This window comes from Psittacula echo (assembly GCF_963264785.1).
Source record: "Psittacula echo genome assembly, chromosome: 1".
Lineage (NCBI taxonomy): Eukaryota > Metazoa > Chordata > Aves > Psittaciformes > Psittacidae > Psittacula > Psittacula echo.
In genome coordinates this window covers 135694235-135720972 of record NC_137735.1, presented here as the reverse complement: position 1 = coordinate 135720972, position 26738 = coordinate 135694235, and the positions used below count along the sequence as shown (strand labels likewise).

Sequence of the window (26738 nt, the reverse complement as noted above, 5' to 3'; positions counted from 1 at the left end):
GCTCACAGATCTTTTTCCGCACAGCCACTTTCCGTATGATTGAATTCCCAGCATTTACTGTTGCATGGGGCTATTTCTTCTCAGTGCAGGAGTTTGTGCTTCCTTGTGTTGAACTTCATGAGGCTCCTATCTGCTTATATCTCCAGCCTGTCAAGGTACTTCTGAATGACAACATAACCATCTGGTGCATCAACAAAAGCCTTACAGAGCCTTGAAAAATACAAAATAAAGAATATCATTGATGTTTCCTTTTCCACCAAACCCATCGTCTTATCATAAAAGGCTATCAAGTCGATGAGGCATCAGTTCATCAAGTTAGGTTAGTTAGTTAGATTTTTTTCCTTCATAAGTCCATGCTGACTACTCTCAATCACCTTTTTGTCCTTAACATGTTTGAAAATAATTTCCAGGGTTCTTCAGCACCATATCCCATGGGATTCTTCTAAGCAGGTCCATGAACAGTCCAGTCTGCTCTCCTGAAGTCTGAGGTTGTGAGACTGTTATATATCTTGTTTCTCTCAGGATCCTGAACTCTACCATCTCTTGGTCACTGCAGCCAAGACTGCTCCCAGACTTAGTATTTGCTACCAGTTCTTCCTTGTTTGTAAGTGTCAGGTCCAGCAGAGCATGTCTCCTTGTCAGATCTCCGTCACCTATGGCAGGAGCTCTTGTCACTGCACCTCAGAAGGCTCCTGGATTGCTTCTGACCTGCTCTGTTGCCCTTCCAGCAGATACTGGGGTGGTTAAAGTTTCAGTTTCAGTGGGGAGAGGTTAATACATTAGAATTTTTGGGTACCTCACTGTCTGTGACAGAGCAAGATGCGAAGTAGGAAGTAGTATTTGTGGGTAGGTAGACATTGCCGTGAAACAAAAGTGGTCAAACATACATCTTCATGTCAATGGCATTGCTATAAAGCTGCTCAGATGGGAATCAAAATCTGCAGGTAGGGTGAAAAATTGTAATACTGACAGTTATAATTTGCTAAATGACAACACGAGAAAACAGTTCACAAAATACCATTCGGGCTTCTCAGTGAATTGAAACTACATAAAGATGAAAAAGAAGCTTCAGATGTGTTTCAGGAGTACAAAAGTAACAAGCTCTGACAGTACCCTTGGTATAATATTGTGCTTACGAATTGTAGAGACTTTATATCACATGATCAAGCTGAAGTAAATCTTGAATTTTGTGTAAATAAAACCTGTAATTTCAATAAAAATATCCTTTAGTCACTGACTGTATCAGGAAAATGTTGCTTACAAAAGAACGAGAACTGAAGAGCTATGGCTGTCCTAGGAGAGAGAGAACGAGCCCTGAGTGGAAGATTCCAGCACTGCTTTTAGGTAGCAGTATTGGTATTTGCTGCCGAGCAGACTGTATTTGCTAAATCAGAACATTGAACCAATCGTGTTTAGCTTTGTCTGAGTGTTTTGGTAGCAGTTTGCATGCTGACCCTTTTCTAGGAAAGTATTTATGTACAGCTGAAAACTAAACACCTCAGGGTTAGCTCCTTTGGTTGAAGGCAAACACATGCTTGAGTAACTTGCTGGACTTGAGCCCAAGGGCCTTGTTCACAATTATGGCTCTGTTGCCCGTTGCACTCACGTTCTGTCATCAAATGTAGTGCTAGCCAGCAGCTCTGCTTAGTGATGTAGCAGTCCTGTCATTTTGCTCATTATTTTGAGTTATGTTTCTTGCTCCATATTTCTAGAAGCAGCCAACAAGGGGCAAAGGAATTAACAGAGTATCTCCTAAACATGTTAAGATGTTTATGGTGCTGAATCAAACAGACTAATAGATGTTTACAAACCTTCTGGCTAGTTTTAAAATGGTGTACTCCTGTTTTAGTGGGTGCAGGACTGAGAATTAACAGCAAGTGGCGTATCCACTGAAAGAGTAACTTTTTGAAAGTAGTGAATTGTGCATTCTTGGAAACAGAAGCCTCTGAAACAGAGGAGAAAACAGGTGGATGGATGCAGGAAGCACCTGGCTTTGTGGAAGAAAGAAGTGGCTTTCTCAGTGTTAAAATTGGAGTTCTGTCTTTTGGAGGTGGACGTGACAGTTTGTGAGTAAGCAGGAAGTAACTCAGCAATAAAGTAATCTCCCTCTAACACTGACGTTTTCTTTACAAACTGAGTAGGGGAATATCCAGGCAAGCATGAATGTAACCTTCTAAGTTTGCTTTTGCAGCTATTTACAGAGTAATTAATATAAAAGCTTTCTTTACCTCAGAGAAGCATAAATGAATGGCTTCCATATAGTAAGGTTTGTGAGTATGGTTTATTTACTTACACCTGTTACAGCCTGTTTAATTAGTGCTTTTAAACTGCATTCACAGTTCTTGTCTCTAGCTTGTCAAAATACATTCTTTGAAAGGAAATGCCAAATCTGAGGTTAAAAAAGTAACCAAACTTATTTTGTCTGCAACCAGATTTTTCAGTGGCAATAGTGGAACTGTTCTTCATTGGCTCCTGTTCTGAGAGATCAACTATGGAACATGCTGAAGTAGATGAAGTATGTCTTGAGCAAACCCAGAAGTATTGTGTGGAGAGACCAATATATAACCAACAGCTCTTGGAAGGACAGCTGCACAGACGAGAAAGAACACCTCAGACGTTAAGGCAGAAGATTGCACATTCTTGTCGGTAGGGGTTTTGTCTTATCTTTATTTTATTGGTTAGAAATATCCTAATTCTTAATTGATTAATGCACAACTTACAGTCTCTTCAAAGAAATAATAGCAATAGTTCTACTTTGATTATTCAGCAAGACTGCGATGAAGTTGTATGTGTGTTTTTATATGTTAATATATAACCATATTACAAAATGTTGGATAAATTAATTGAATTGTCTTCATCAAAGTGGAAAGGAAAATATGCAGCAGAGGAATGTGAATTATTAGTCAAATCACGTGACATGAATTCATAAGACCCAGAAAAATATCTGTCCTTTTAAGTGGAAATGCTTAGAGCCAAATTTGTGCTTCATATGTTCGTTTTGTGGAAGAAGAATGGAAATGTATGACACCTCTGTAGAAATCTTAATTGTTAGTCTAATAAGGACCTAATAGAGGTATTCTGCTTTGGAATCGAAGTATCATCTGATTAGACAGGAAATTTCTTTAACTACGCAACTCTTGTTCTGTAGTACCAGAGGATAGCAAAAAGAAACTTGTTCTAGTTAAGTTCTCATTAGCATTCCATTTATCCATGCTCCATTTGCAGAGTTGATTCAATTTCTTGCTAGAACCTTGTTCTGCAAGACAACAAATGATTTCTGCCTGACTGCTTGTCTGTAAAATATTCCTGTTCCCATGATCCAACATTTGGAGATTTGTTTTGGTTAATGGAATGACCATTCTAATGGTAATGACACCTAATTCCATCTCAAATAACTTATATGTCCTGAATGAAAAAATACTTGGATCAAAATCCTCCTGAGCTATGACTTCTTGCGATTCAATCTGCTTGAACACGGAGAAGTGTGGATGACTAATTTCTCTCTCACTTGTAGCAATAAGCTTCTTCACTGTGCAGTGTAGTCTCATGAGAATTCAGAAATGTTAACAAATCTGCAGTTCTCTTGTAGTTCCCCTAGCAGAAAAACATTTATATGATCCTAGAGTTACATTTTTACCTAAGGTTAAACTTTCTTACCACAGCACAATCAAAGTATGATGCATGGCAATACTGGATAGAGATATTTATTTCCTGGCTCTGTTCATTTGTCATGAGTCAGAGTTTCAAAAGCTTAATAACTCTGCTAAGAGACACAAGGATCAGTGTTGCTGGCTCTAGTGCCTTTCCTTTCAGGGTAAAGAAAGGTTATGTTCTCAAATAGCCTAAAAGGCCATTGGTAGCAGTGATAGTAACAAACATTAGTAAAATAATAGTGTGGCTTTTTTTTTTGGAGCATAATATATAAAATGTTACAATCAAAGAAGTATAAAGCGTGCAAATAATAAGTAAAAATAGGAAAAAAAATTGTCAAGTACTTTGAGTGAAAACCATTATCAGAAAGCAAGTGGATAAGGGGATTTTTTTTTCAGGGGATTGGTACTAGCAATATTCTCAGGTATTTCAGGGGATTGGTACTAGCAATGTTCTCAGCATTGGTACTAGCAATGTTCTCAGCAAAAACTGTTGTGTGACTGCTCAATTGTATATGAACTTGAACAGTTTCACTTCCCAGTGACCTTCAGCCTCGCAAGACTGTGATTCTCTTCTCCAGTTCCATAAGGATTGTGAACAGCAAGCAACATGTGATAAAGGGCTAAATTAGCTGGAGTCTTAGTTGTTTGTGCTTGAGCTTTGTCCAGAAATTGTCATCAGTGGTCTGAGCCTGCCTTTAATGGAGCTTTTTTCCTGCATAAGGAAGAAAGACAATCTTTTCAACCCACTTGTCCCTTGCTAGTGTCTAACTTTTTCTTTCTGCTTTGTATTTTCAGTTGTTCTTCTAAGAAAGCCAAGTCTCATCTTTACAATTTCTTACCGATTTTAAAATGGCTTCCCCATTACCGAGTAAGAGAATACTTGCTAGGAGACATTATCTCAGGTATAAGCACTGGGGTTATGCAGCTTCCTCAAGGTGAGTGTTTCTCTGGATTTATTTGTTCCTTGTTTGCTTTTTCTGGGTGTGCTTTTACAGTAGTGCTTGGCTTCCTGCTCGTGAGTATAGGATGTGTATTTCAGGTGTGTGTGTGGAGATCAGTACAGCATTCTGCACACCAGCCCATAGTGATGATTCCCTTAGAACATCAATGATACACAGCAAACTGTGTAAGAAGCTTACCTCTCTGATCAATACCTACAGCTCTGGATGACAGAACAAATTTTCACAGTTTTAAGTGCATGTCTGAACCTCTGCTGAATGCACCCAATTATTTTCTGATCTCATCATCCTGAAACTTGTAGGAAATCTCCTGCAGAGGGTAGCAGTATCTGATAGACATAGAGATGTAATGTTTCAGCAGAGCAACTGTTGCAAAGTAACCAAACTAAATTTAACCAGAGAACAATGTGCAAAATCAGAGACTGATCCCTCTTTTTCTCTTAAGGCTAGAAGTCACCAATTTAAGCTGGAACCATAATAGTGGGTAATGATTTACATGGTAGAAATAAATCAAAAGTATCTTATATAACAGGACTGCAAATCTGTAGAATTTCTGGTAAACTACTTGGGAGTTTGACCTCAAGTGGAGCCTGGCCCTGAAGCAGGAGTAGGCTCTGTGGAAGAGAAAGCCAGTGTTCACTGTTTTGTCCAGGTCTTGCTGACAATCTTTTGTTCAGCCTGACACCCTACTATCAACAGTTAAAGAACTGCTATGGGGTTAGAAAATGACAGCATTTTTACAGCAGTATGATTATGGGGTACCACCACTGCTCTGGGAACAGCAGCTTCATGACAGCTGCCACAGTCCTAGTAGATTTCCCCAGAAAGTCTTGGAGTAGAGGGAATTCTTGAACTTGTACTGCGTCCCATCTAGAGGAGCCTTCATGTTAAAGGCAATGTAGTTAAGTATACGTAAGTTTTCTTGCATTTTGGTTTATTTCATATTTCCACCTTACTTGTTCCACTTTAGGCTGAGGCAGCTCTGAAGAATTAATCTGTAAATCCAAGAAGCCTAGATTTTAATAGGCTCTTAAAGCTGTGGTGTGTCCTAACTTAGTCTATGCAGTTTATTTCTGCAGCTTCCTGGTTTGTGCATAAGTAATGTGGTTAACTGTCAGGTAAAAGAGTCATATACTAGACACAAGCATTACTGGTTGTATACTGAAACACAGTTTGTGTGATGACCAGATAAGGATGCTGAAATTTAAGTGGTCAGCACTGAACTTTGTACTTAATTTTGTGACTTTGTTTTAAACTAAACATTATTCTTTCCTTTAGTGACAGCGGACATGCCCTTAAACTGCTCCTAATTTTTTCCTTTCTAAAAAGACAAAAGTTGAACTTTATTTTTCTGCAATGGATGTTAATTATAGCAAGCAGAAGTTCAAAGAAGCCTGGGAATAATTCCAGACAGAATGACAATGACCAGGGTGTTTAAACCATGAACTCCTGTCATGTCAATATCTCTTTATTTCCTTGGCACTGACAGCAGAAGGAATAAAAGGGTATTCAGATCAGGAGGTTCACATGATTCACACGCTCCTTGTTTTGAAACCACTGGTTTTCAGTTCTGGTCACTTGTTCATCACCATGTTAAAGGCCTGACTGTTATAGTACAGGGTGTTCTGATACTCTTGGCGTGAGTGGTAGCCTCTGGGGCAGAGAATATAGGTGGGATGAGTTTCAGAAATACTTAATGAAAGCTCATTGCTGCAAGAGAATAATATCAGCAATCCACTTCTGATAGGAATGTGAATTCTTGGTTAGGATTCAGACATTGCTTAGGGCATGAGCAAGGCTGTGTGAGCTATTACACTGTGCAAGACTGCTTGGATGACACAGAAGATCCCGTCCTGGTTTTGTTCCTTCCTTGTAACCTTTGTCTTTCAATTTAAAAATAAATTAATAGGGAGAGGTGGTTTTGAGTATAACTGGTTCTCCATGGTGGGTGAACCATTGCTTCCTTTTGTAATTTGCACTGGACTATTAAGGTTTTCAGTCCTAACTTGGACCAGTCTTCCCAAGTGTGGTAAGAACACCCAGCTTCCTCAGGTGTTGTGAGTCTTTATCTGTGAAGATGTATCAGTTTTCTGGCCTAACTTGGACCAGTCTTCCCAAGTGTGGTAAGAACACACAGCTTCCTCAGGTGTCATGAGTCTTTATCTGTGAAGATGTATCAGTGAACCAAAGCAGAATACAGCATTTCCTTCTCAATGCCCATTTGTTCACTTCTGGTGTCTAATTCTCATTAACACCATGTAGAACTTTTGATTTTGCTGGAACTGCTCAGGAAAGTTGTGCACCACATCATGTGGTGCACAGTTTGCTTGTGAGCCTGGTCACATGATAAGCACCTGCCTGGTCACATAGAGGGGGAGCATTGTGGGAGCTGTCCCTCTCCTGAGTCCGTTAGAGCTGTTCCCCTATAGCTCCATCGTTGTGCTTTGAAGTCCCCTTACTAATAGGACTGGTATGGATCGCACTTCCACTGTGTGGAACTGGGCAGGGCTTAATAACAAAAAGGACTTCATTTTTTGTGAAGAATACCAGACTATATAAGCTAGGTTACCATGCAGATCATGTCTGATGAGAAAAGGAGAAAAATCAAATGTGTCCCACTGGCTGTGGAGTTTTGAGTGTTTCTAATGACAGTCTTTGACAGATGAAACCAAAAGCAACATGAAGTGTTTGCTGGCTGTTAAGACAAAAACAGAACAGTGAATACAGAGGTGCACAGACGTACAGACAAACACACATGCACACACCTGCAGTGCCTGTAGTTAGAGACTTCTGCCTTCCTGACTTAAACCATCAGGTTTTAGGAACTGCCCTACAGTATTACACATATTAAAGAGTATTACCTGCAAGATCTTTTGGTTTTTAAACCTGTGATATGTCGCTAGATTTCCTATTAGGTGAGTTCATAAATCCTTTTGCTTCAGATGGTTTCTTTCTGTTGTTTGCCTAACATACATATTTGTGTCTCTTTTCTAGGTTTAGCCTATGCTATGCTGGCAGCTGTTCCTCCAGTATTTGGCCTATATTCTTCATTTTATCCTGTCTTTTTATATACCATTTTTGGAACCTCCAAGCACATATCCATAGGTATATCTGTATGGATAACTGGAAGTCTGTGTGTTTGTGTTTAATAAAGTTGTAAAAAATGGAGAAATAGTGTAGTTGTTTTCCATAAATTCCAACTGAAGTGAATAGAAGTAATGCAAATATGTCAAACATTAGCAGTAGTTTTTATTGTTAATTTATCCATCCTACTTAGGAAGAAATACAAGACCATCTTTTACTGGGTTAGATCTAGAAATGTGTGCTGTGAACACCAGAACTATGATTTCATTGCTGTCTATGTGGCCAGAATGAATCTTTAATTTGCGTAATAGAAACTGAGATAGAAAAAAGTAATGGTGTTTACTTAGTGTAGAGGTGTATGTTCACCATCTAACTAGCTTTAATGGTGCTGAGCACTGGAGCAGATTTGGGGACTAAAAAATACAATATTTAGGTATAAAACTATTATAGTTTAATTCCATATATCTCTTAATAAGAACCACCCCTAAGAAAAAGAAAAAAAAGGCCAGGATTTTAACCAATTATTTTTCTCTCCCTCTTATTTCAGGCACCTTTGCTGTGATTAGTATGATGGTTGGAGGCGTTGCTGTGAGGGAAGTGCCTGATGAAGTGGTTTCTATAGGCTATAATTCTACTAATGTTACAGATACCCCTGAATATTACAATGATAGGGATGCCAAGAGGGTACAGGTAGCTGTGACTCTCGCCCTTCTTACAGGAATCATCCAGGTATGTGCTTGCAGTTTCTGGTAAGGGCAAGTTCAGGTGCTGCTGCTAGACTTGGTTGCAAGGGGTGCTGGGTCATGTTGGACCCCCTGTCAATACACTTGTGCTTCAGCACTGCACTGTGTAGAATACAGGCTGTTTCATGGCAGCCACAGAACAGAAGTGGCGAGGGATACATTGAAGTCAAGTCTTTGGCATCTTGGCTTAACTGGAAAAAATGGGACCTCCTCCTGTTTATTGCTTCGTATCCTATTCATAGAATCACAGAATAGTTAGGGTTGGAAAGGACCTTAAGATCATCTAGTTCCAACCCCCCTGCCATGGCCAGGGACACCTCAAACTCAACCACGCCACCCAAGGCTCTGTCCAACCTGGCCTTGAACACTGCCAGGGATGAAGCATTCACAACCTCCCTGGGCAACCCATTCCAGTGCCTCACCACCCTTACAGTAAAGAACTTCCTCCTTATATCTAACCTGAACTTCCCCTGTTTAAGTTTGAACCCATTACCCCTTGTCCTGTCACTACAGTCCCTGATGAATAGTCCCTCCCCAGCATCCTTGTAGGCCCCCTTCAGATACTGGAAGGCTGCTATGAGGTCTCCACGCAGTCTTCTCTTCTCCAGGCTGAACAGCCCAAACTTTCTCAGCCTCTCTTCATATGGGAGATGCTCCAGTCCCCTGATCATCCTCGTGGCCCTCCTCTGGACTTGTTCCAACAGTTCCATGTCCTTTTTATGATGAGGACACCAGAACTGCACACAATACTCCAAGTGAGGTCTCCTGAGAGCAGAGTAGAGGGGCAGGATCACCTCCTTTGACCACGCTCCTTTTGATGCAACTCAGGATACGGTTGGCTTTGTGGGCTGTGAGTGCACACTGAAGCGGCTCATGTTAAGTTTCTCATCGACCAACACCCCCAAGTCCTTCTCTGCAGGGCTGCTCTGAATCTCTTCTCTGCCCAACTTGTAGCTGTGCCTGGGATTGCTCCGACCCAGGTGTAGGACCTTGCACTTGTCATGGTTAAACTTCTTAAAGTTGACATCAGCCCACCTCACAAGCGTGTCAAGGTCCCTCTGGATGGCATCCCTTCCCTCCGGCGTATCAACCGAACCACACAGCTTGGTGTCATCAGCAAACTTGCTGAGGGCGCACTCAATCCCACTGTCCATGTCACCAACAAAGATGTTGAACAAGACCGGTCCCAACACCCATCCCTGAGGGACACCCCTCGTTACCGGTCTCCAGCTGGACATCGAGCCATTGACCACAACTCTTTGTGTGCAGCCAGCCAGCCAGTTCTTTATCCACCGAGTGGTCCATCTATCAAATTGATGTCTCGCCAATTTAGAGATAAGGATGTCATGTGGGACAGTGTTGAACGCTTTGCAGAAGTCCAAATTCGACCTGATGTTCTCTAATCTGTCCATAAATGCAAACACATACATTTATTCATATCCCACAATGCACCTGCCAATGGCATGGAAGATTTGATGCATTGATGGCTGTTCACTGAGCTGTGGCTTTAGAAAGGCCAAGTTCAGATTTGCCTGACCTGGCTTGGGCACCAAGGGAAGAAGTGTTCTGCGGCCTGTGTGCTGCATAGTGCTGATGTTCAGGCTACAGTGGGAATCAAATGGTTAATATTTCTCTTCTTCATTAGTTGTGTTTAGGTCTCCTTCGATTTGGATTTGTAGCCATCTATTTAACGGAGCCTCTAGTACGAGGATTTACTACTGCTGCTGCAGTTCATGTCTTCACTTCCCAATTAAAGTATTTACTTGGCATTAAGACTAAACGATACAGTGGACCCCTCTCAGTTGTATATGTGAGTAACTACATTTACTAACATGTAAATTCTGCATTGTCTGGATCTAATACTTAAGCCTTTTCCTATTTTTATTCTTTATTGTTGTTGTTGTTGTTGTTATTAGTAGTATTATTAGTATGATGGCATCAAGTAGAATAATGCTTCAGTGTTCAAAACTGTGTATGAGGTCTTTAAGTGCGTAGCAATATATGAACATCTTAAACTGCTGCTTGGGTGCAACTTCATAGATCAGCATGGTCTAAGGTGGGCAGATTTTAGGATTCTGCTAAATGTAGTTTTGTAATATGAACAGATAATATTCATTGAAGCAAGTCTCTGGTACAGCATGGGAAAATGTGCTACTAAATGCTTCACTACAGACCAGACATGTTTGGCAAAGCTTGGAAATGTTACTGTCAGAACCTTGCCCAGTCTGTATTTCTTTAATTTCACATACAATTCCTGATGGGGGTATTCTTCATTTCCTGTTTGTAAACTGTTTTGTAGCGTAGTTGGACACAATGCTCTGTGTCATCATAAATGTACCTGTTCTTTATAGTAGGAAAAACTGTTTTGAAATAAGGACAGTCACTGTAAAACATTGCTACTTATTGAAGACCCTAAGCATTAAAACTGATGGAGCGATTCACTATTTGACATAGCTCATAGCTTAATCTTCTGCTCTGTCCAACACATAGTGATGCTGGAAGACAGAAGGAAAACCATGCAGTGTAAAGCTATGATTTGGTTAGTATGACTTAAGTAAAATCAAAAGCTCTTGTTCATTTTAATTTAAAATTGTCGGTTGTGCTCTGAAAAGAGTATCATGGATCCCATGAAGCAAGTTATTTGTTTCTAAAGGGACTTTTCCAATTCAAATCACAACCAAAGCTTTGAAGTTTATATGAGCATTACTTTTCTTGCTGTTACAAACAGGCAGAATTGAAATGCATTTGAATCCGATTTGCCTTCCAGTCTAGAAAGCCCCAAAATTGTTACCACAAAATCAGTGCCTTGATTTTGCAGACAGGAATTCTTGAGTGGAAGAATAGGGAAAATCTCAGGTATCTGTGAAAACCCAAGCTGTTGAACAGATTGATGGCTCAGCAATAATGAAGCTTCAGGATTTCAACCACATGGAGGCTATAGAAAATACTTTGTGGGAATCTCTCTTATATATTTGTGCAGATATAACAAACATTTTGAAAACAAGGCCACACTAATGATTAATTCCTTAATTTGCTGTTTAGTTCATTAACGCAAAACCTAGATATACTAACTGCCAAACAAATAGGAGGGAGGGTATACATTTGAGATGTACTATCAGGACATATTGAATGTATGATACCCTGATAATTGCTCTAACTTTCCTTCTGTCTAAAGAAAGGTATCTACATCTTCTTTCAAAGACCTCTCCAGAGGTCATTTACTTTTTATTTGATTAAAATGCAGTAGAAGAAGGAGAAGTAATTGGTAGAGGAAACATCTACTCTCTAGCAAGTTCTGTGTTCCATCAAGATTTCTTTCCTAACACCCTTTTAATCGTGTTTTCAACTAAACCGTATTTGGCATAATGGGCAGGTCAGCAGCGGTGCAAAATCACTCTTATTTAATCATACTACTGTGGTAACCTAAGTGGTTTTATTGGCAGCGTTATCATTTTAGAATGCTTTATGCAGCTTTAAGTAGATATGATTTGCTAAAGAATGTTTGAAGGTATTAGAAGAAGTTTGCATTTATTGCTTTCAAGTAGTGCCAGGATGAAGTATGTGTGAAAATGTTGAGGGCAAGAGATGTGGTTTAGTTTAGACTTCTGTGATAGTCTTTTCTCCAAATTTTTTGCCTCATTTGAGGTAGACAGATACTGTAGATGATGACAAGGGCATGTCCCTCCCTGCAATACTCTGAACTTCTGGGTTTTGAGGGAACAGTGGGGATTTTGGCGAGGCACTGATTCATGTAGTAATAAATGCAGGATATAACAACAGTGTATAACTTGTTCTTTTGTGACAAATCTCCATGAGGATTATATTATCTTAGGAATGGTTATGATACTTCTGTTTTGTTGCAGAGCATAGCTGCTGTGCTTTCAAATATAACAACGACCAATATAGCTGCATTGGTTATTGGATTAACATGCATTGTTCTGCTGTTTATTGGCAAGGAAATCAATCTCCGGTTTAAGAAGCAGCTCCCAGTTCCTATTCCTATGGAGATCATTGTGGTAAGGGCATTGTGAAATTCTATAGCTAAATTTTATAACTAACTTAAAGCTGTAGAAACTATCTCATTTTCTATCAAGTGTATTGAGCTTTAGAGTAACTTCTGTTGAACATCATTAATTTGAGGCTTGATCCAGTTGAAGGTTTGGATACTCATAAGGTTACGGACTGATGTGCCCAAGTTTTAGGCGTAAAGTCCCAAAGAGGAACTGAAAACTCAGATAAACACCCACCATCCCTGATGGCAACAGGTAGGTACAGATTTGTTGTAAAACCCACTGTGTCCTGGAGTTTGGGCACCTGAATGATTCTCTGAGGGACATGCCTTTGAATGGCATTTATCACTTGGAATCCAACAGCGCAGAACCCCCTCCTGGAGGAAGGTGCTTACAGATGCCTGTTTCAGAGGTTTCGTAGGGCTTGCTGGCTTTTTAAAATGGAGTGGTAGAAAGAAAAGCAAGAACCAACTGGACTTGCTACTTAACCTTCCGTTTCTAAGACTGATAACTGACTGCAGCATTGGTTCTGTTTCGAATGACTACTCTAAAATACGCGGATAAAGCAGACCATCTTAATACACACAAAGCTCACATCCTAGATAACCTTCTACCTTTAAAAGTGGTTGGATTTAAAAATGAGTTCTTGGATAACTAGAGCTCTCAAAACACCCTGCACAAAGTTAGAGCCGAGAAAGGGAATAATTGAAGGTAAGGGTACAATCTAGATAGAAGGAACAAAGAAAAGGAATGCTGTTGAGAGATGATTCAGATGGTGTAGCAGGGTATTGTTTGATAAGGCACTAGCAAAGCAATCACTGCTGCACTGGTTCTATTCACAGGTAGCATGCTGGTTACGCACATGAAAAGATGGCAGTGCAGATGTCCTTGGCTTGTCCTTGCATTCAGTTTCCAATACACTATTCTGCCTGAGCAAGCTCAGGCAAAGGGAAGTTGAGCGATTCAGATCATACCGTAGCATGTTCCATTTAGCTGTTTCCAAGCTTCATAAAACCAGTGAGGGTTGAGCATGATGAAGGGAAACTCATGATACTTTCTCCTTTTTATCTACTTCTTTACCTCCTGAACCTTAGAAAACTGATTGACAAATAAATGTAATTCATTGCGTGTATTATTCCTAATCAGCTAGCTGTTATTAGTTCTTCAGGTTGCTTTTTCTCTTTCTAGCTGATGTTTACAAATGTATTTGGATTTTTAGGTAATCATTGGCACAGGAGTTTCAGCTGGAATGAATCTGAGTGAGTCATACAAAGTGGATGTTGTTGGGAATATTCCTCAAGGGTAGGAATGATATATACTTATTGAAACTGTACCTTTTCTGTATGGCATGTAGCTTTTATTATAGTAATTTGTAAATATTATTTTATCTCCAAGGTTACGTCCACCAGCAGTTCCTGAGATTCAGCTCATCCCAGCAATATTTGTGGATGCAATAGCAATAGCAATAGTTGGATTTTCAATGGCTGTATCAATGGCCAAAATCTTTGCCCTTAAACATGGCTACACCATTAATGGGAATCAGGTAAAGTATTGGGATTGCTTCATTGAAAATTCTCAGAAGCACCTTTATTATGTTGTTAAAATAGAATGGGACAAAGTGTGTGAGGTGTCCCTGCCCATGGCAGGGGGGTTGGAACTAGATGATCTTAAAGTCCTTTCCAACCCTAACTATTCTATGATTCTATGAAAAGTAAGTTTTTTTCTTTCATTGTGGAATCAGGTCAGATTTTTGACGGCCTACACATTTAAATGCCCGGAATTATTTTAAGTTCTTCTTCTGGCTGTGTTTTAATAACCAGTTTCACTTTTAGCTTCATTTTGGGAAACTTGCTTCTGTCAGACTTGGACATATGCATGGTTGTTAATTGTAGATCTTTTCTTCAGTGCCACATGCTACTTCAGCTGGATCTTAAACCACAGAACTCCTTGTCACAGGATGCAGTGCATGCTGAGTGTTTAAGCAAACAATAAAAGGACTGTACAAATGGAAAGAGAAAAACCCATTGAGAATTACTGATAACATGTAACTTGGATCACCTCAGTTACAAATAGCGGGATGCAGGGTAATCTGGGGAGGCCTCACTGCAAGCAAATACTTTCTTACACAGTACTGAGGTAGATGGAGCTCTGATCTCGCTGGCAGTAACAGTTTTCGTGAGGGATCTTCTTGATGAAGCAATGGACACACATTGGTTTTGTCATGTACAGCAATGGCTTATCATCCATGGAAACACAGCCAACGCTGCTCTTGGTTCTAATAGTACTAACCAGATAGTTTAGGGTGGGAAGCAAAGAACAGTGTTGGTATGAGAAACCATTTTCCATGTATATTCAGGGTTGAAATTCAAGTTATCCCAAAGTTTAAGAAATCCTTAAAACAAGCAATGCTGTCATTCATTTTAGTTTTCAATCTGACTTGTTACCATAACATTAAAGGATGGCAAATGTCTCCAGCACTTCATCAGACTTTATTTAACAGATGATATAACACGTATCAGCTGGCGATAGTGTGAGAACCACAACTATAAGCAACAATAAGGTTGCTTATTCTCTGCAATCGATTGCTCAAAAGCACTGTAAATAAGATGTTGTTATTAATATGTATGGGTAGCTCCAGCTTTGTGCAGTTGCTCAGTGTAACTGATTTTGTTTTACTTTATTGTTTAACACAGGAACTTATTGCTTTGGGAATATGCAACTCTGTGGGGTCGTTTTTCCAAAGCTTTTCAGTCACTTGCTCAATGTCTCGGAGTCTTGTTCAGGAAAGCACCGGTGGGAAAACACAGGTATGTAAACCCAAATTTTGAGCCAAACCCAGTTTGCTTTTTGGAGCTCCAAAGCTAACATCTGAAGCTTCACTTGACTGCCAGATTTCTCTGCGTGGGCCAGAAGGAATAACTGGAGTTTCCCATGTTTCAAATTTGGGCCAGGAGAGAAAGCCACACAACAGCCAGAGTGGGTGAAATGAGTGGGAGGGATCAAAAGTCATTTGAACAACCAGCCTTGTGGAAAGCATGAGAGGGGTAAGCTAATCAGTAATACTGCCCTTTGGGGGCACTTGAAGTAATTTCTGTCTTCTTTTGTTCAGATTGCAGGCACTCTTTCCTCAATTGTGGTTCTGTTGGTAATTGTGGCTATTGGATACCTCTTTGAACCGCTTCCGCAGGTAAGAGAGTTTTGCATGTTAGGCATTGCGTTGTCAGTGAACAGAGGCCAGTGAATATTGCCTAAAATGGAAGCTGTGGGATGATCAGTAAGCAAGGCAGTCAGGCCTTGTCCAGAAACCTTTAAATTTTGTATGCATTTTTGCTGTAATTAGACTATAAATTTATTATATTTTGGAGGATCCAGCATGCTTTTTGTTGATGTTTTTAATATTGGATATTCCGGGCTCTGTCCTTAGAACATAAAAATGATACCTTCAAACAATTCCCCTTCAGAATCATTTAGGTTGGAAAAGACCTTTAAGATCATCAAGTCAACCATAAAACTAGCACTGCCAAGTCCACCAGTAAACCTCATCGCTAACTGCCACATCTACACATCTGATTTAAATACCTCCAGAGATGGTGCCTCAACCACTTCCCTTGGCAGCTTGTGCCAGTGCTTGACAGCCCTTGTAGTGAAGTTGTTTTTCCTCATACCCAATCTAAACCTCTCCTGGTGCAACTTGAGACCATTTCCTCTCATTCTATCACTTGTTACTTAGTAGAAGAGACTGACTCCCACCTCACTACAACTTCCTTTCAGGCAGTTGTAGAGAGCGATAAGGTCCACCCTGAGCCTCCTTTTCTCCAGGCTAAACAGCTCCAGTTCCTTCTGTCCCATAGCACAGAAATACAGCTATTTGTGATGCTCTTAAGTTCTTACTTGGCATTGGATTTATTTTTCTTCTGAAAATTGCATTTGTGCAATATTCTTAGACAGTGCTAGCTGCAATTGTCATGGTGAACCTGAAAGGAATGTTTAAACAGTTTGGAGACGTCACACACTTCTGGAGAACCAGTAGGATTGAGCTGGTGAGTAATACACAGCTCAGTGCATATATTTTACTGTATTAAATTTGTTGCTCCTCTTCTTCCTGACCCCCAAACAAGTTAGAAATTTATGAAGGAGTTACAAAACAAAATATGAAGGATGAGAGTAAGACATGGAGCTGTAAGTACCCTAGGAGAGTGATCTGTTGCAGACAAGAATGTTGTTGTTGTTTTTCAGCAACCTTTAACTCAAGTCAGAGTAGTTTGGTTGCAGTAAAAGCAGAGCATTTGCAGTGTTGCTATAGGAACTGCACTGAAGGCTATGGGAATGTCTGGGAATAATTTGAAGAGTAGAGCAACAAAGAAAACTGGTTGAAGGTATTTGCCATCCACCAAAAACCTGGCTGGAGTGGGCCAGAACTAAGAGTGTATCAGAGGGAACATTTCAGTGGCATTTTTCTCCTGGATTAACTGGCTGAAGTAAGTTAAGTGAGAGCTACTTGCAGACCTTGGATATGTGTTTTTTAATCCTAAGGTATTTGGAGTCTGATGGTAACACAAGATTCCTTGGAGAACAGGACTTAAAGCATTAATTAATTTGTGACAGTTTGTCAGATGTTATGTTAGTGTGCCTTGAGCTTTTACCCCATCTGAAAGGTTAAGGTAATTACAGTCTGATATCAGGATGGATTACATTATAGTGTGTTCCTGAACAGAATTGATACATAGGTTTTGAGGTTGAATTATGCTGTTGTTTTTACTGTTAACAGAAAAGGACACATAATAATTCAGACCTTTTCTTTGTTTTAGGCCATCTGGGTGGTAGCTTTCGTGGCTTCTCTTTTCCTGGGACTAGACTATGGTTTGCTTACTGCAGTAGCATTTGCGATGATAACCGTTATTTACCGAACACAAAGGTCAGATTTCTTCTTTATCAAAATTAGTGTTTGCTGATCTCCTGTGTGGTTTTGCTTGTTTAAGGGGTGCAAATCAACAGAAGACCATTCCACCCCCTTCAACTGTATACAGTATAGAATCTGCCTCATAATACAGGTCATGCTCTTGTGGCCCTGATCACATTTTATTTTTCCAAGAACAACATTTCTAGAGGACATGAACTTTCAATTCCAATAATAAACATAAGAATTCGATTTCTTTCATTTATTAATCATCTTGTTTTCTTGTTTTTAATGCCTAGAGTTTAGAACTTCGAATCTGCTCGATGCCAGTTTCAGTAAATGATTACATTTCTGTGCGCTAATTGTCAAGGTCAAGCAGAAGTTGTGTCAGGTTATCATTAGATGAATGTTTAGGTATTTTATAAGAGAGTTCTAATTCATCAAAAAATGGTGCCTGCCCTTTAGTTTTTCACATCATTTCTTCTCTTTCCCCATTCCAAGTGACAGAAGTTTTCTGTGAAGCTTTCTAGGTCTACAGTGAAATGATTTCTTGCATTTGTGGATAGGACTGTCATGTGAGGCTTCTTTTCTTTTGTATAAAAGTCCTGGTTTCAGTCTGTGTTGGAATGAAACCAAATTCTAAAATTTCCTCTGCATAAATAAGAGTATTTTTGTGCCATCTCTATACATTTTTGTTCTTGCAAGCAGAACAATAATGTACTTTGCTGTCACATTGCTTGTAAGTTGGGAATATTCATCTGCTCAGGAATTCTCTTTGGGAGCAGAGTGGCTCTTTGACATTGCAGCATGTTTCCTACCAGCATGAGTTTCCATTTTTGCAAGGTAGTCAATGTGGTTGCACCAGTTATTGCCAAACAGAGCTTGCCCTGGACCTTCGCATGCTTTGGCCCATGCTTTTCAGAAAATGACAACACTATAGTGCCAAGTTTATAAATTGGCTTTGCACTGACATAAGCAAACTTGTCTGGTCACCAAATGGTCCCTTTATTGTATTCCTGCCATAAACTGCCTACTGTGTTTAACCACATTTAGATAAGCCTGTACCAGACAGGCACTGCAGAACAACCGTTAAGGTAAGGTTCAATCTGTATCAAACACTCACTTTTCCACTTTGTAAGTGATAATACTGAGACATTTGCTTCCATTTCTCTCTAGCCCTCAATACAGAATCCTTGGTCAGATTCCTGACACTGACATCTACTGTAATGTGGGAGAATATGAAGAGGTAGGAGTGCATTCTTCTGCATTGAAGAGTTTCATGTAGTAGAACAAAGATGACTGTGGCTATTTGCTGCTTAGCCCTATCATACTGCACATACATTGCTGCCTGCCTAGCATTCACCTGTGTTGAAGGAAAAGAAAATAAACTTTATTTTAGTAACAAAAGGTGTTTTGTTCAAAATGCTAGGCTTTGGTACTGCATGTATGTTTGACCAGTAACCTTTATACTACTTCCATTGTACTAGCTTATGCAAAATGTTCAGGTTTATAGGAATACCACTGCTAAACCTTCTATGTACACGAGTACATACAAGGCCACCTTCTTTACTTGTGTGACAGTATTGCATGAAATCCATGGAACCCAGGATCCAAACTGATATGTTCTTCAGAATTCCACCAACTGTTCAAAACAGCATCTCCCTGCCTCCACCCATCCCCTGCTCAATAAATGTAGATGATTAATGGCACAATTGCTTGCCATGCACTTAGATTCTTATAAATGCTGTTTTGCTCAAGTAAAAGTTGGTGAAAGCAGTACATTTTGTCAATATAATGAATATAAACATGCTGTATTTATTCACAAACAGAAACTACAATTTTCTGCACTCTGCTGTGTTGTTCTCAAAGATGCTGCTATTAAGGCTACAGCTTCCTTTACTGAGGAGCCTAGTAAAGTCTAGGCTTTTAAAAACCTAGACTGTAAAAGTATAGGTTTTTAAGTCTATAAAAACGTATGTGAAAAGATGATGCTGTAATCTGAAAATATTCTCACTAGCAGTTTTGCTTTGAATAAGATACAATGCAGAAGTATATGTGGGCATATTTGTAGCTGTATGCAAAGAGGAGATTCCATTTTTGTTATTCTGACTGCAGTCAGCATTTCCTTCTCCTGTATAAAGACAAATTGGCAGCATATGGCAGGCTGGATCTCTCCTGCTGGCCAGGTCATTTGCATGTAACATGCAAGAGTGCAGCTTGTTTAAGGATGACTTCATTTAAAGCAGAGGAAAGAAGTGATATTGAGACCTACCTATCTGAAGGCCTGTTTAAAACCAAAGATTTGAAAGGGTCTGGTTTTGGTAACTGAGGAGATGAGAAAGAGGGAAAGAGAGCAATAGGTCATTGTGTTTGTAGAAAGGGAGGCTGAAAGGAAGTATTCCTAGATCTGCATGATTTCCTCATGGTAATCCACCTGCAGATAGCAACATCAGAGAACTGCAAATATTAAATTCCTTTTTATGACTGTACATTTTGTTGTTATAAAGAAGGAGAAATGTTACATGGCATTGACTGTGTATAGTATTACACCAGGAAGGGGAGAGGCTCTGATCTTCTGATTGGCTTTGCCCACAAAAGAGTCAACCTTCTTTATTTGACACATGCCAGTAGCCATTCAGGGGTGGCTGTTGTGTTGCTGCATATTCATGTGTCTTGTGATCACACAGGTGCTTTTCTTCTAGTGCAGACAATACTTAACTATGCACATTCAATATTCTTTTCCTTAGGTAAAAGAATATCCTGGAATAAAAATATTTCAAGCTAATGCATCACTTTATTTTGCCAATAGTGAGTCATATACAAGTGCACTGAAGAAAAAGGTGAGTAGAGCAAATTCTTTAATGTCCATGTCTTGAAAATTCAAACTGGTTTCTAGAACATCTTTCAGCCTGTGGCCCCTGGTGATCAGTAAGATACGAGAAGGTGATCCTCCAGCCAACTGCACATCATATTAAGGAGCAACAATGTGGTGGGAGGGAATAAACTAGTAAAGTGTAACTAAATACTGACTGCTTGTGAATGAATAGTGTGGTGGTTGCAGAGCACGAACTGGTCAAACACCTCTTTTTTTTCAGAGGAAAATAGTATTTACTGAACTGAAAACAAAATGTCTGGGAGTAAAAGCTTCCTTCTTGGGTGATAAACTTTACTGGAGTGTGAGACCGTGGCATATTGTGGGCATTTAATGCCTCTCATGAGGAACAAATGACCTGCATACAGAGTATGCCTCGCCTCCTGTCTAACTGGCATTTGACTGGGTGGGAATGGCAATAACAGCACTAGCTGAGGGCAGAACTGCCTGTCCCGGCAGCAACTGCACCTGTACTAACTTCTGAACAATTTTTCTGTAGCTCCCATGGTGAGTCTTGTAAACCAGGTGGGTGGTACTTACCTTCACAAAGCAAGAGTGATTGATGGCCAGATGCACTTCTCTCCCCTTTGCTCTCTCCACTCAAATCAGCTTTCCATTGAAACATGGCGCTTTTTGATTTAAAGAAAAGAATGTGATGCATCTCTTCTTCATCTTGTTAACACAGCACTTGCCAAGATTATTCCTTCTTACTTGATGCCCTTCTCACCCCCACCAAGAGAGGCTGAACAATGCAGGCTTGTGTTTTAAATTCATGACTGATTAATTCAGTGCTAACTGATGCTGCAGTGTTATCCTAACAAGCTGAATCTCCTCTGACTGTGCTTTTTTCAAAACAGACTGGAGTGGACCCTTGTGCAATATTAGCAGCAAGGAAAAAAGCCCGGAAGAGGCATGCCAGGGAAATCAAGGCAGCAAATAAACTCAAAAAGAAAGCTGTACTGAAATTGGTCACGTCTTCGGTAAATATTTACCTCTGCTTTATCAGCTACTATGCTGCTTTGTGGTGTTACTGTTCTTGTATGAACAAGGTGCAGAGTGCTGCTGAGGTAGGGAGGCTTCAGGAGCAAGCACTTTGCAGTGTGGACAGGCTGCTGAGGGAACAGCATGAGGATCAGGGGTTCGTGGCTGGACTAGATGATTGTGTTGAACCTTGATTACAGGCAGGTAGAATATAGTGGAGCCTTTCCATACAGTCAGATTGTCTCATCAATGATATCAGCAGAAATTGGTATGACCCTGCCTCTGTCCCTCCCCATACACTTGGAATAATCATGCAGAAATAGGATATAATAAAATTAATTAAAATTAGCAACCCCTGTAATAAAAAAGTGCCATTAGCACTGCTGATCCTGGTGTGGTTAAGTGAGGCAGGTACATTGAGAAGGGCTTTTTGAAACATGCTGGTACTGTTGTGCATGTTTAAATTCACCCTGATGGTGGGAGCTTTATACCATTTATTTTTATTAAAAGCCTAACTTAAGAGCCCAGTTGCTGTTGCTTCATTTGAATATACAGGCCTTGACAGGATCAGCAGGAATAAGGCATGGAAATGGAGTAAGAACATATGAGCAGGTGTCAGTGTTTGAATAAGGCATGGAAATGGAGTAAGAACATATGAGCAGGTGTCAGTGTTTGAAGGAAATGGGTAATTCCCTGCTAAGATAACAGCTTTAAGCTATTTAAGTGATTGTATAAAGGCTGGGCATAAGAGAATGAACCTTGATATATGTGAGATACGGAAGCATGCATGCATGTACAGCCAGTGTCTGTCATGGTTAGGAGCTATACACTGTTTAAAGGTAGAAGCAACAGACGAGTATGGGGAGGAAGAGGATCTACACTGAACAAGCATTGGCTGTCATTAAACATTATTTATCTTCTCTCCCAGACTAATGATGTGGAAGCAAATGTAAAACATGAGATAGCAAATGATGAGTTACCTGTAAATGGAAAATTTGCATCTGCTAATGCTAGTGTACAAGACACATCTCCTGATGAACATGAACATTTTGTGGAGCCCAAAGCAAACATCCACTCTTTAATTCTGGATTTCGCCCCGGTGAACTTTGTGGATTCAGTTGGAGCAAAAACACTAAAATCAGTAAGTAGGGCTTTTTTTCCCAGAAAAACCCAGAGAAAACTTGTGAGATACCTAATAGGGAACCTGTCAGCAGGAGACATAAATGCCAGCTCAAATACAGTCCAGTATCTCAGCTAATCATGGATTTAATTCTGTAGCTCTGTAAGTTCTAGCTGAATTCTGGGGAATGTGAACTGGGCAACTTTCACAGTAATAGGCTTACATCTTCCAGAACGCCAGTGTGTACAATGATATACCTGTGTTTAACTTCAGTTTAACTCTGTTGCAGATTATAAAAGAATACAAAGAAGTTGATGTCTGTGTCTGTATTGCCAGCTGCAGTGGTGAGTTGGGGTTTTGTGAGCTTTATGGGGGACAGTGTATTTCCTTTCTTTCCCTCTAGTCCCGAATTTTCTGCTGCCCTCAGTAGATGTGCCCTCAGCACATCACATAAGTGAAGGATTGGAGGAAAAGCAAGCCCATATGCATTAAAGCCTTCACTTTAGTGAAAGTAGAGCACAGTTCTATCAGGACTAGATCCTGCATCCATTTATTCCAGCTGGCAAATTGTAAATGCCACACCAAACTTTGTATCTTGGAATTGTTGTACGAATGTAATGAGGAGAAGAACCTGCAATGGTCCAAGTTTCTGATAGTTGGAATTGTATCACCTTCAGCCACGAACAGGCCTCTCTGTATGTCTGGATAAGTGAATTACCTGTTTGGAGTACCAGTAGCATGCGATCCATCTGGCTATTTTAAATGTTTTAAGTAATAAGAAGTCAGAGAACAAGGTGTTGTCTTCTTCCCAGGATACCATTGTCTTCCATCTTTGTACTTTATTTTACACACTGATGCCATGTTTGGTTTCTGTTTTCAGGCCCTGTTATGAATGAGCTGACAAGACTGAATTTTTTTGATAACACTGTAACGAGAGAGTTGCTGTTTCACAGTCTTCACGATGCTGTCCTGGCTTGCCAAATGAAAGACAGGTCTGCTTTGCAAGCTGACTGACCTCTGCAGAGTGGCATCGAGTGGGATGGAAGCCAGATTTATGCTGATGGAGACTCTTTCTGAATATTTAATTTGCACAAAAGGTTTAAAGAGAGAGCCTGAGGCTGTTTGTATCTACGGGTATAGAGTGGTGCTTATTTTCTGTAGGAAGAGTGAATAAGGAAGTGGAAGCCTTCATGCTCTTGATTTTATTCCTTCAATCAGGGTATAGCCTTCCAACAGCATACAAGCACCAAATTATGCAAGACAAGAAAATTCAGTGTGTTCTGCTACAATCAGGATCTGACAGATATGGTGACATTACGATTCCTGTTGAGAAAATGGGCACTTTAACTCACTACAAGGTGGGATCTTGCAGGAAGTAACTGTTCTGCAACTACAATGCACTGTCCCAGTGTCTTTAAAGAACTTTCTTAGCTGACTTTTAAAGCCTGATGTCAACATCTGCATACAACAATCATACAAAGTCATACAAATTACAACAGTCTGCCAGCCAGATTAATGAGTTCACACTGGTGGCATTTAGCTGCTGCTCTTTTTAAACCTGGATGGTACAGTTGGTAACCTGTCTCACCTACACTCTTCACTGCCTGAATGTTTTCACTCTAAGTGAGCTTCAAATAGAAATTCATCATTGAATTACTACGTTATCAATACTTTCACTGCCAAAACCCAGTTATGCTTTCTAGAAAAGACTACACTTGATTTTGAGCTAAAATTAGTTTAGCTTCAAAGTTTGAAGACAAAACTGGTTGAAGGCAGGAGTGAAGCTTATTAAAATTACATTGAGAACTGACGCCTGATGTGCAGTCTGTCAAGCTGGAATAAAAATGCAGACAAGGTTTAAAGTCTCAGTGGTCCCCCCCAAAAAAAGATGAGTACTTTTGTGTTGCCTGAGACATCGTCCTGCCAGCAGTGCTGCTTCTGCCTCAGCTTTTAAGTGTTTTGAGAAACAGATTTCAATTGAACTCAAAAATGTTACATTTGGAGATTTTAAAAGGAACAGTAGTGTGGGTTTTCTCCTTATGTCTGCACAGCCCGGCTGCTGTGGTACTGCTTAACTTCAGGTGTGAGATGCAAGCCATGGAAATGTAACTCAAGCAAAAGAAAGAAATGTTCAATGCTTCTATTCCCTTAACAACAATCACTGTGAATCTGAGCAAGGGTAGGAACCTGTCAAGGTGTTTCTCTCCGGGTTATTTCAGCAGCACAGGGGAAGTGGAACATCAGTGACATTTCCTTTAGCACCCCCAAATCAAAGGTCTTGTGCATAAGGGAATTCAAATGACCTCCCCTCTTCTGAATGCAGAACTTACTTAATACTTCATTCTGCTTCAAGCTCTGTTGTGATTAGGGCTTGCTTCAGGTAAACCAGGTTTCCCAAGAACTGGGGGCAGTCAGGGAAGATGTTTTATTTCCTCAGACTCCCTGCCAATAGGGATAGGAAGCTTTCTGCATCAGAAATTACTGCTTAGCTGGAGTTCAAAGGAAGAATTCAATGCATGTTAACACATCAGGTGTGCTTACTTAAACACCTTTTGGTACATTTTATAATGTTAACTAGTCTAACAAGCCTTTGTACCTACATACAGTGTATTTTTCTACTTTCAGCTTGTTGCAGCTTCAGTTTTTAACTATGTAGTCTCTTCATGTCAAAATTGGGTCAACTTCCAAAATAAAGTAATTATGAGTTGCCAGAATATTCTGCTTTGTCTTGGCAAGACTGTCTGTGGGACAAGCCAAGGTCCCTGGAGGTGTGTGTCTGGCTCAGGTTCCTGCTCCTCGCCTTCCTTGCTCCCCCACCACAGGAAGCCCTGTCCATGCCAGGCCTTACAGTGGTACGTGGTACAACTGGTGCTGCATTTCCCACCCTCGTAACAGCAGCAGCCCTTCCTGGGAATTGCTGAACTGGAAACCTTTGCTCAAAGAAGTCCTAGATCCCAGGCTGGGTGGTGCTGGAACTCTGCAACCTGCTTCTGGGTACTGTCTCCTCCTATGCTTTGCTACCACCAGATGAAGCACTGCTTCCCCCTTGCCAGCCGCTTATCTACTGCAGAGTGAACTGACTTCCTCTTTCCCATACTGATTAACAGATTGCTATCTAAATCCTATCTGAGGCTTGTCAGTGCTGGATTAAACACAGCCACATCCTTTAAACTCTGAACAGGGTTCATCTTCTTCCCTCTAGTCTGTCTGCATTGGCTGGCTGTGGTGATGCGTCCCCCCCACTCTGCCCAGGGCTGCTCTGCCATCTCAGGAATCCTTGTCAGGCCTTGGCCTTTCTTAAATGAGTTGGGCAGTGAAGTGTCCCTTGGCTGCACCAGGCACTTTTGCACGGTTAAGGAGGGAGCAGCACTGACCAGAGCAGGGACTCCTGTTGCCTGGCTAAGGAATAATCAATCAGTCATCCCCCAACAGCCTTGGAAGATTCCTCACCTTGGTCATAGCCTGACTAGAATGGTACGCTGTTACTGGAGCTAATAATTACCAACTCAGGTTGTAGCCAGGATGGAAATTTACTAATGATTAAAGCCAATCATTTTGTGACCCAATAAACAGTTGTCTTAAGTGAGGCCGTTTGAGCTCTCCTGGACCACAGCAGGCTGTGACCAGCGTCTCCCTCTGAGTGGGATGTCTCAGAGCTTGTGAACTCAAGTTTGTGAAGTTCGGGGGACCGTCACCAAGAGCTGCAGAAGTAAAAAGTAACACTGAATTTCAAGTACTGCTCTTGGTAAACAGAGAGGTGCCCTCTGCTGCTTTCTGAACCAGTCAAGCTTCCTGAACCACCACTCCTGCTCAGGCTTGAGAAGGAAAAGTCTGTCTCATCAATGAACCTGCATCCCACCCCAGACTGTTCTTACCAAAAACTTTATCAACTTGAATCCTTTAAAGAGCAGGAACCAAATAAAGGAATCTTCACTTAGCACTAAGAAACTACGCTTCTTCCTCCTTCTTGACCCACTTATTATTTTGTAATAGGGAAACTCGGCAAAACGGATGAACAAAACCACTGAATTAAAAAAACAAACAAGTTATGATGCCACCAGCACATCCACCCAGGAGAGAAAAAATATCCCTTCACATCTTCCCTAAGCTGGGCCATGACTCAGACCACGAGGCACCGCATGTCCCTTCTCCTCAGCATTTTTCCTGTGGTAGTTGCCAAGTTTCCTTGGGACATCCCTACACCTCAGTGCAGAGCATTGCACTATGTTTCTGAGCATGCATGTTTCTGAGCACATCCAGAAACCCTGCAGCCACTTGGGGATCTTTCAGCACCTCCACAGGTCAGATGGTAAGTTTTGGGATATAAATCCTAAACTCTGGATTTCTAACATTGCCCAGGTGCCCAATTTAAAAATACTTCATTATCTTAGGCCATGTCACTGGAATCTCACTGAGCTG

The 26738-nt window shown here is 40.5% G+C and overlaps 1 protein-coding gene across 1 annotated transcript; it reads left to right on the top strand.

Annotated features, from left to right (window-relative positions):
• The first annotated feature begins 2438 nt into the window (after positions 1-2438).
• SLC26A5 (solute carrier family 26 member 5) lies at positions 2439-26681 on the top strand. Its single transcript, XM_080621738.1, has 18 exons — positions 2439-2646; positions 4449-4588; positions 7607-7717; positions 8244-8425; positions 10085-10249; positions 12303-12455; positions 13669-13751; positions 13845-13992; positions 15143-15256; positions 15559-15636; positions 16394-16489; positions 17258-17364; positions 18523-18592; positions 20094-20186; positions 21076-21198; positions 22128-22340; positions 22609-22663; positions 23200-26681. The coding sequence occupies exons 1-18, from the start codon at positions 2492-2494 to the stop codon at positions 23331-23333; spliced, it is 2220 nt and encodes a 739-aa protein (XP_080477864.1). The 5' UTR covers positions 2439-2491; the 3' UTR covers positions 23334-26681.
• The last annotated feature ends 57 nt before the right edge of the window (positions 26682-26738 follow it).

Coding starts and splice junctions, on each gene's coding strand:
- SLC26A5 (XM_080621738.1), top strand. CDS start 2,492: ATGGAACATGCTGAAGTAGATGAAGTATGTCTTGAGCAAACCCAGAAG. Junction 2,647..4,448: donor AAGATTGCACATTCTTGTCG/GTAGGGGTTTTG, acceptor TTGTATTTTCAG/TTGTTCTTCTAAGAAAGCCA. Junction 7,718..8,243: donor CTCCAAGCACATATCCATAG/GTATATCTGTAT, acceptor CTCTTATTTCAG/GCACCTTTGCTGTGATTAGT.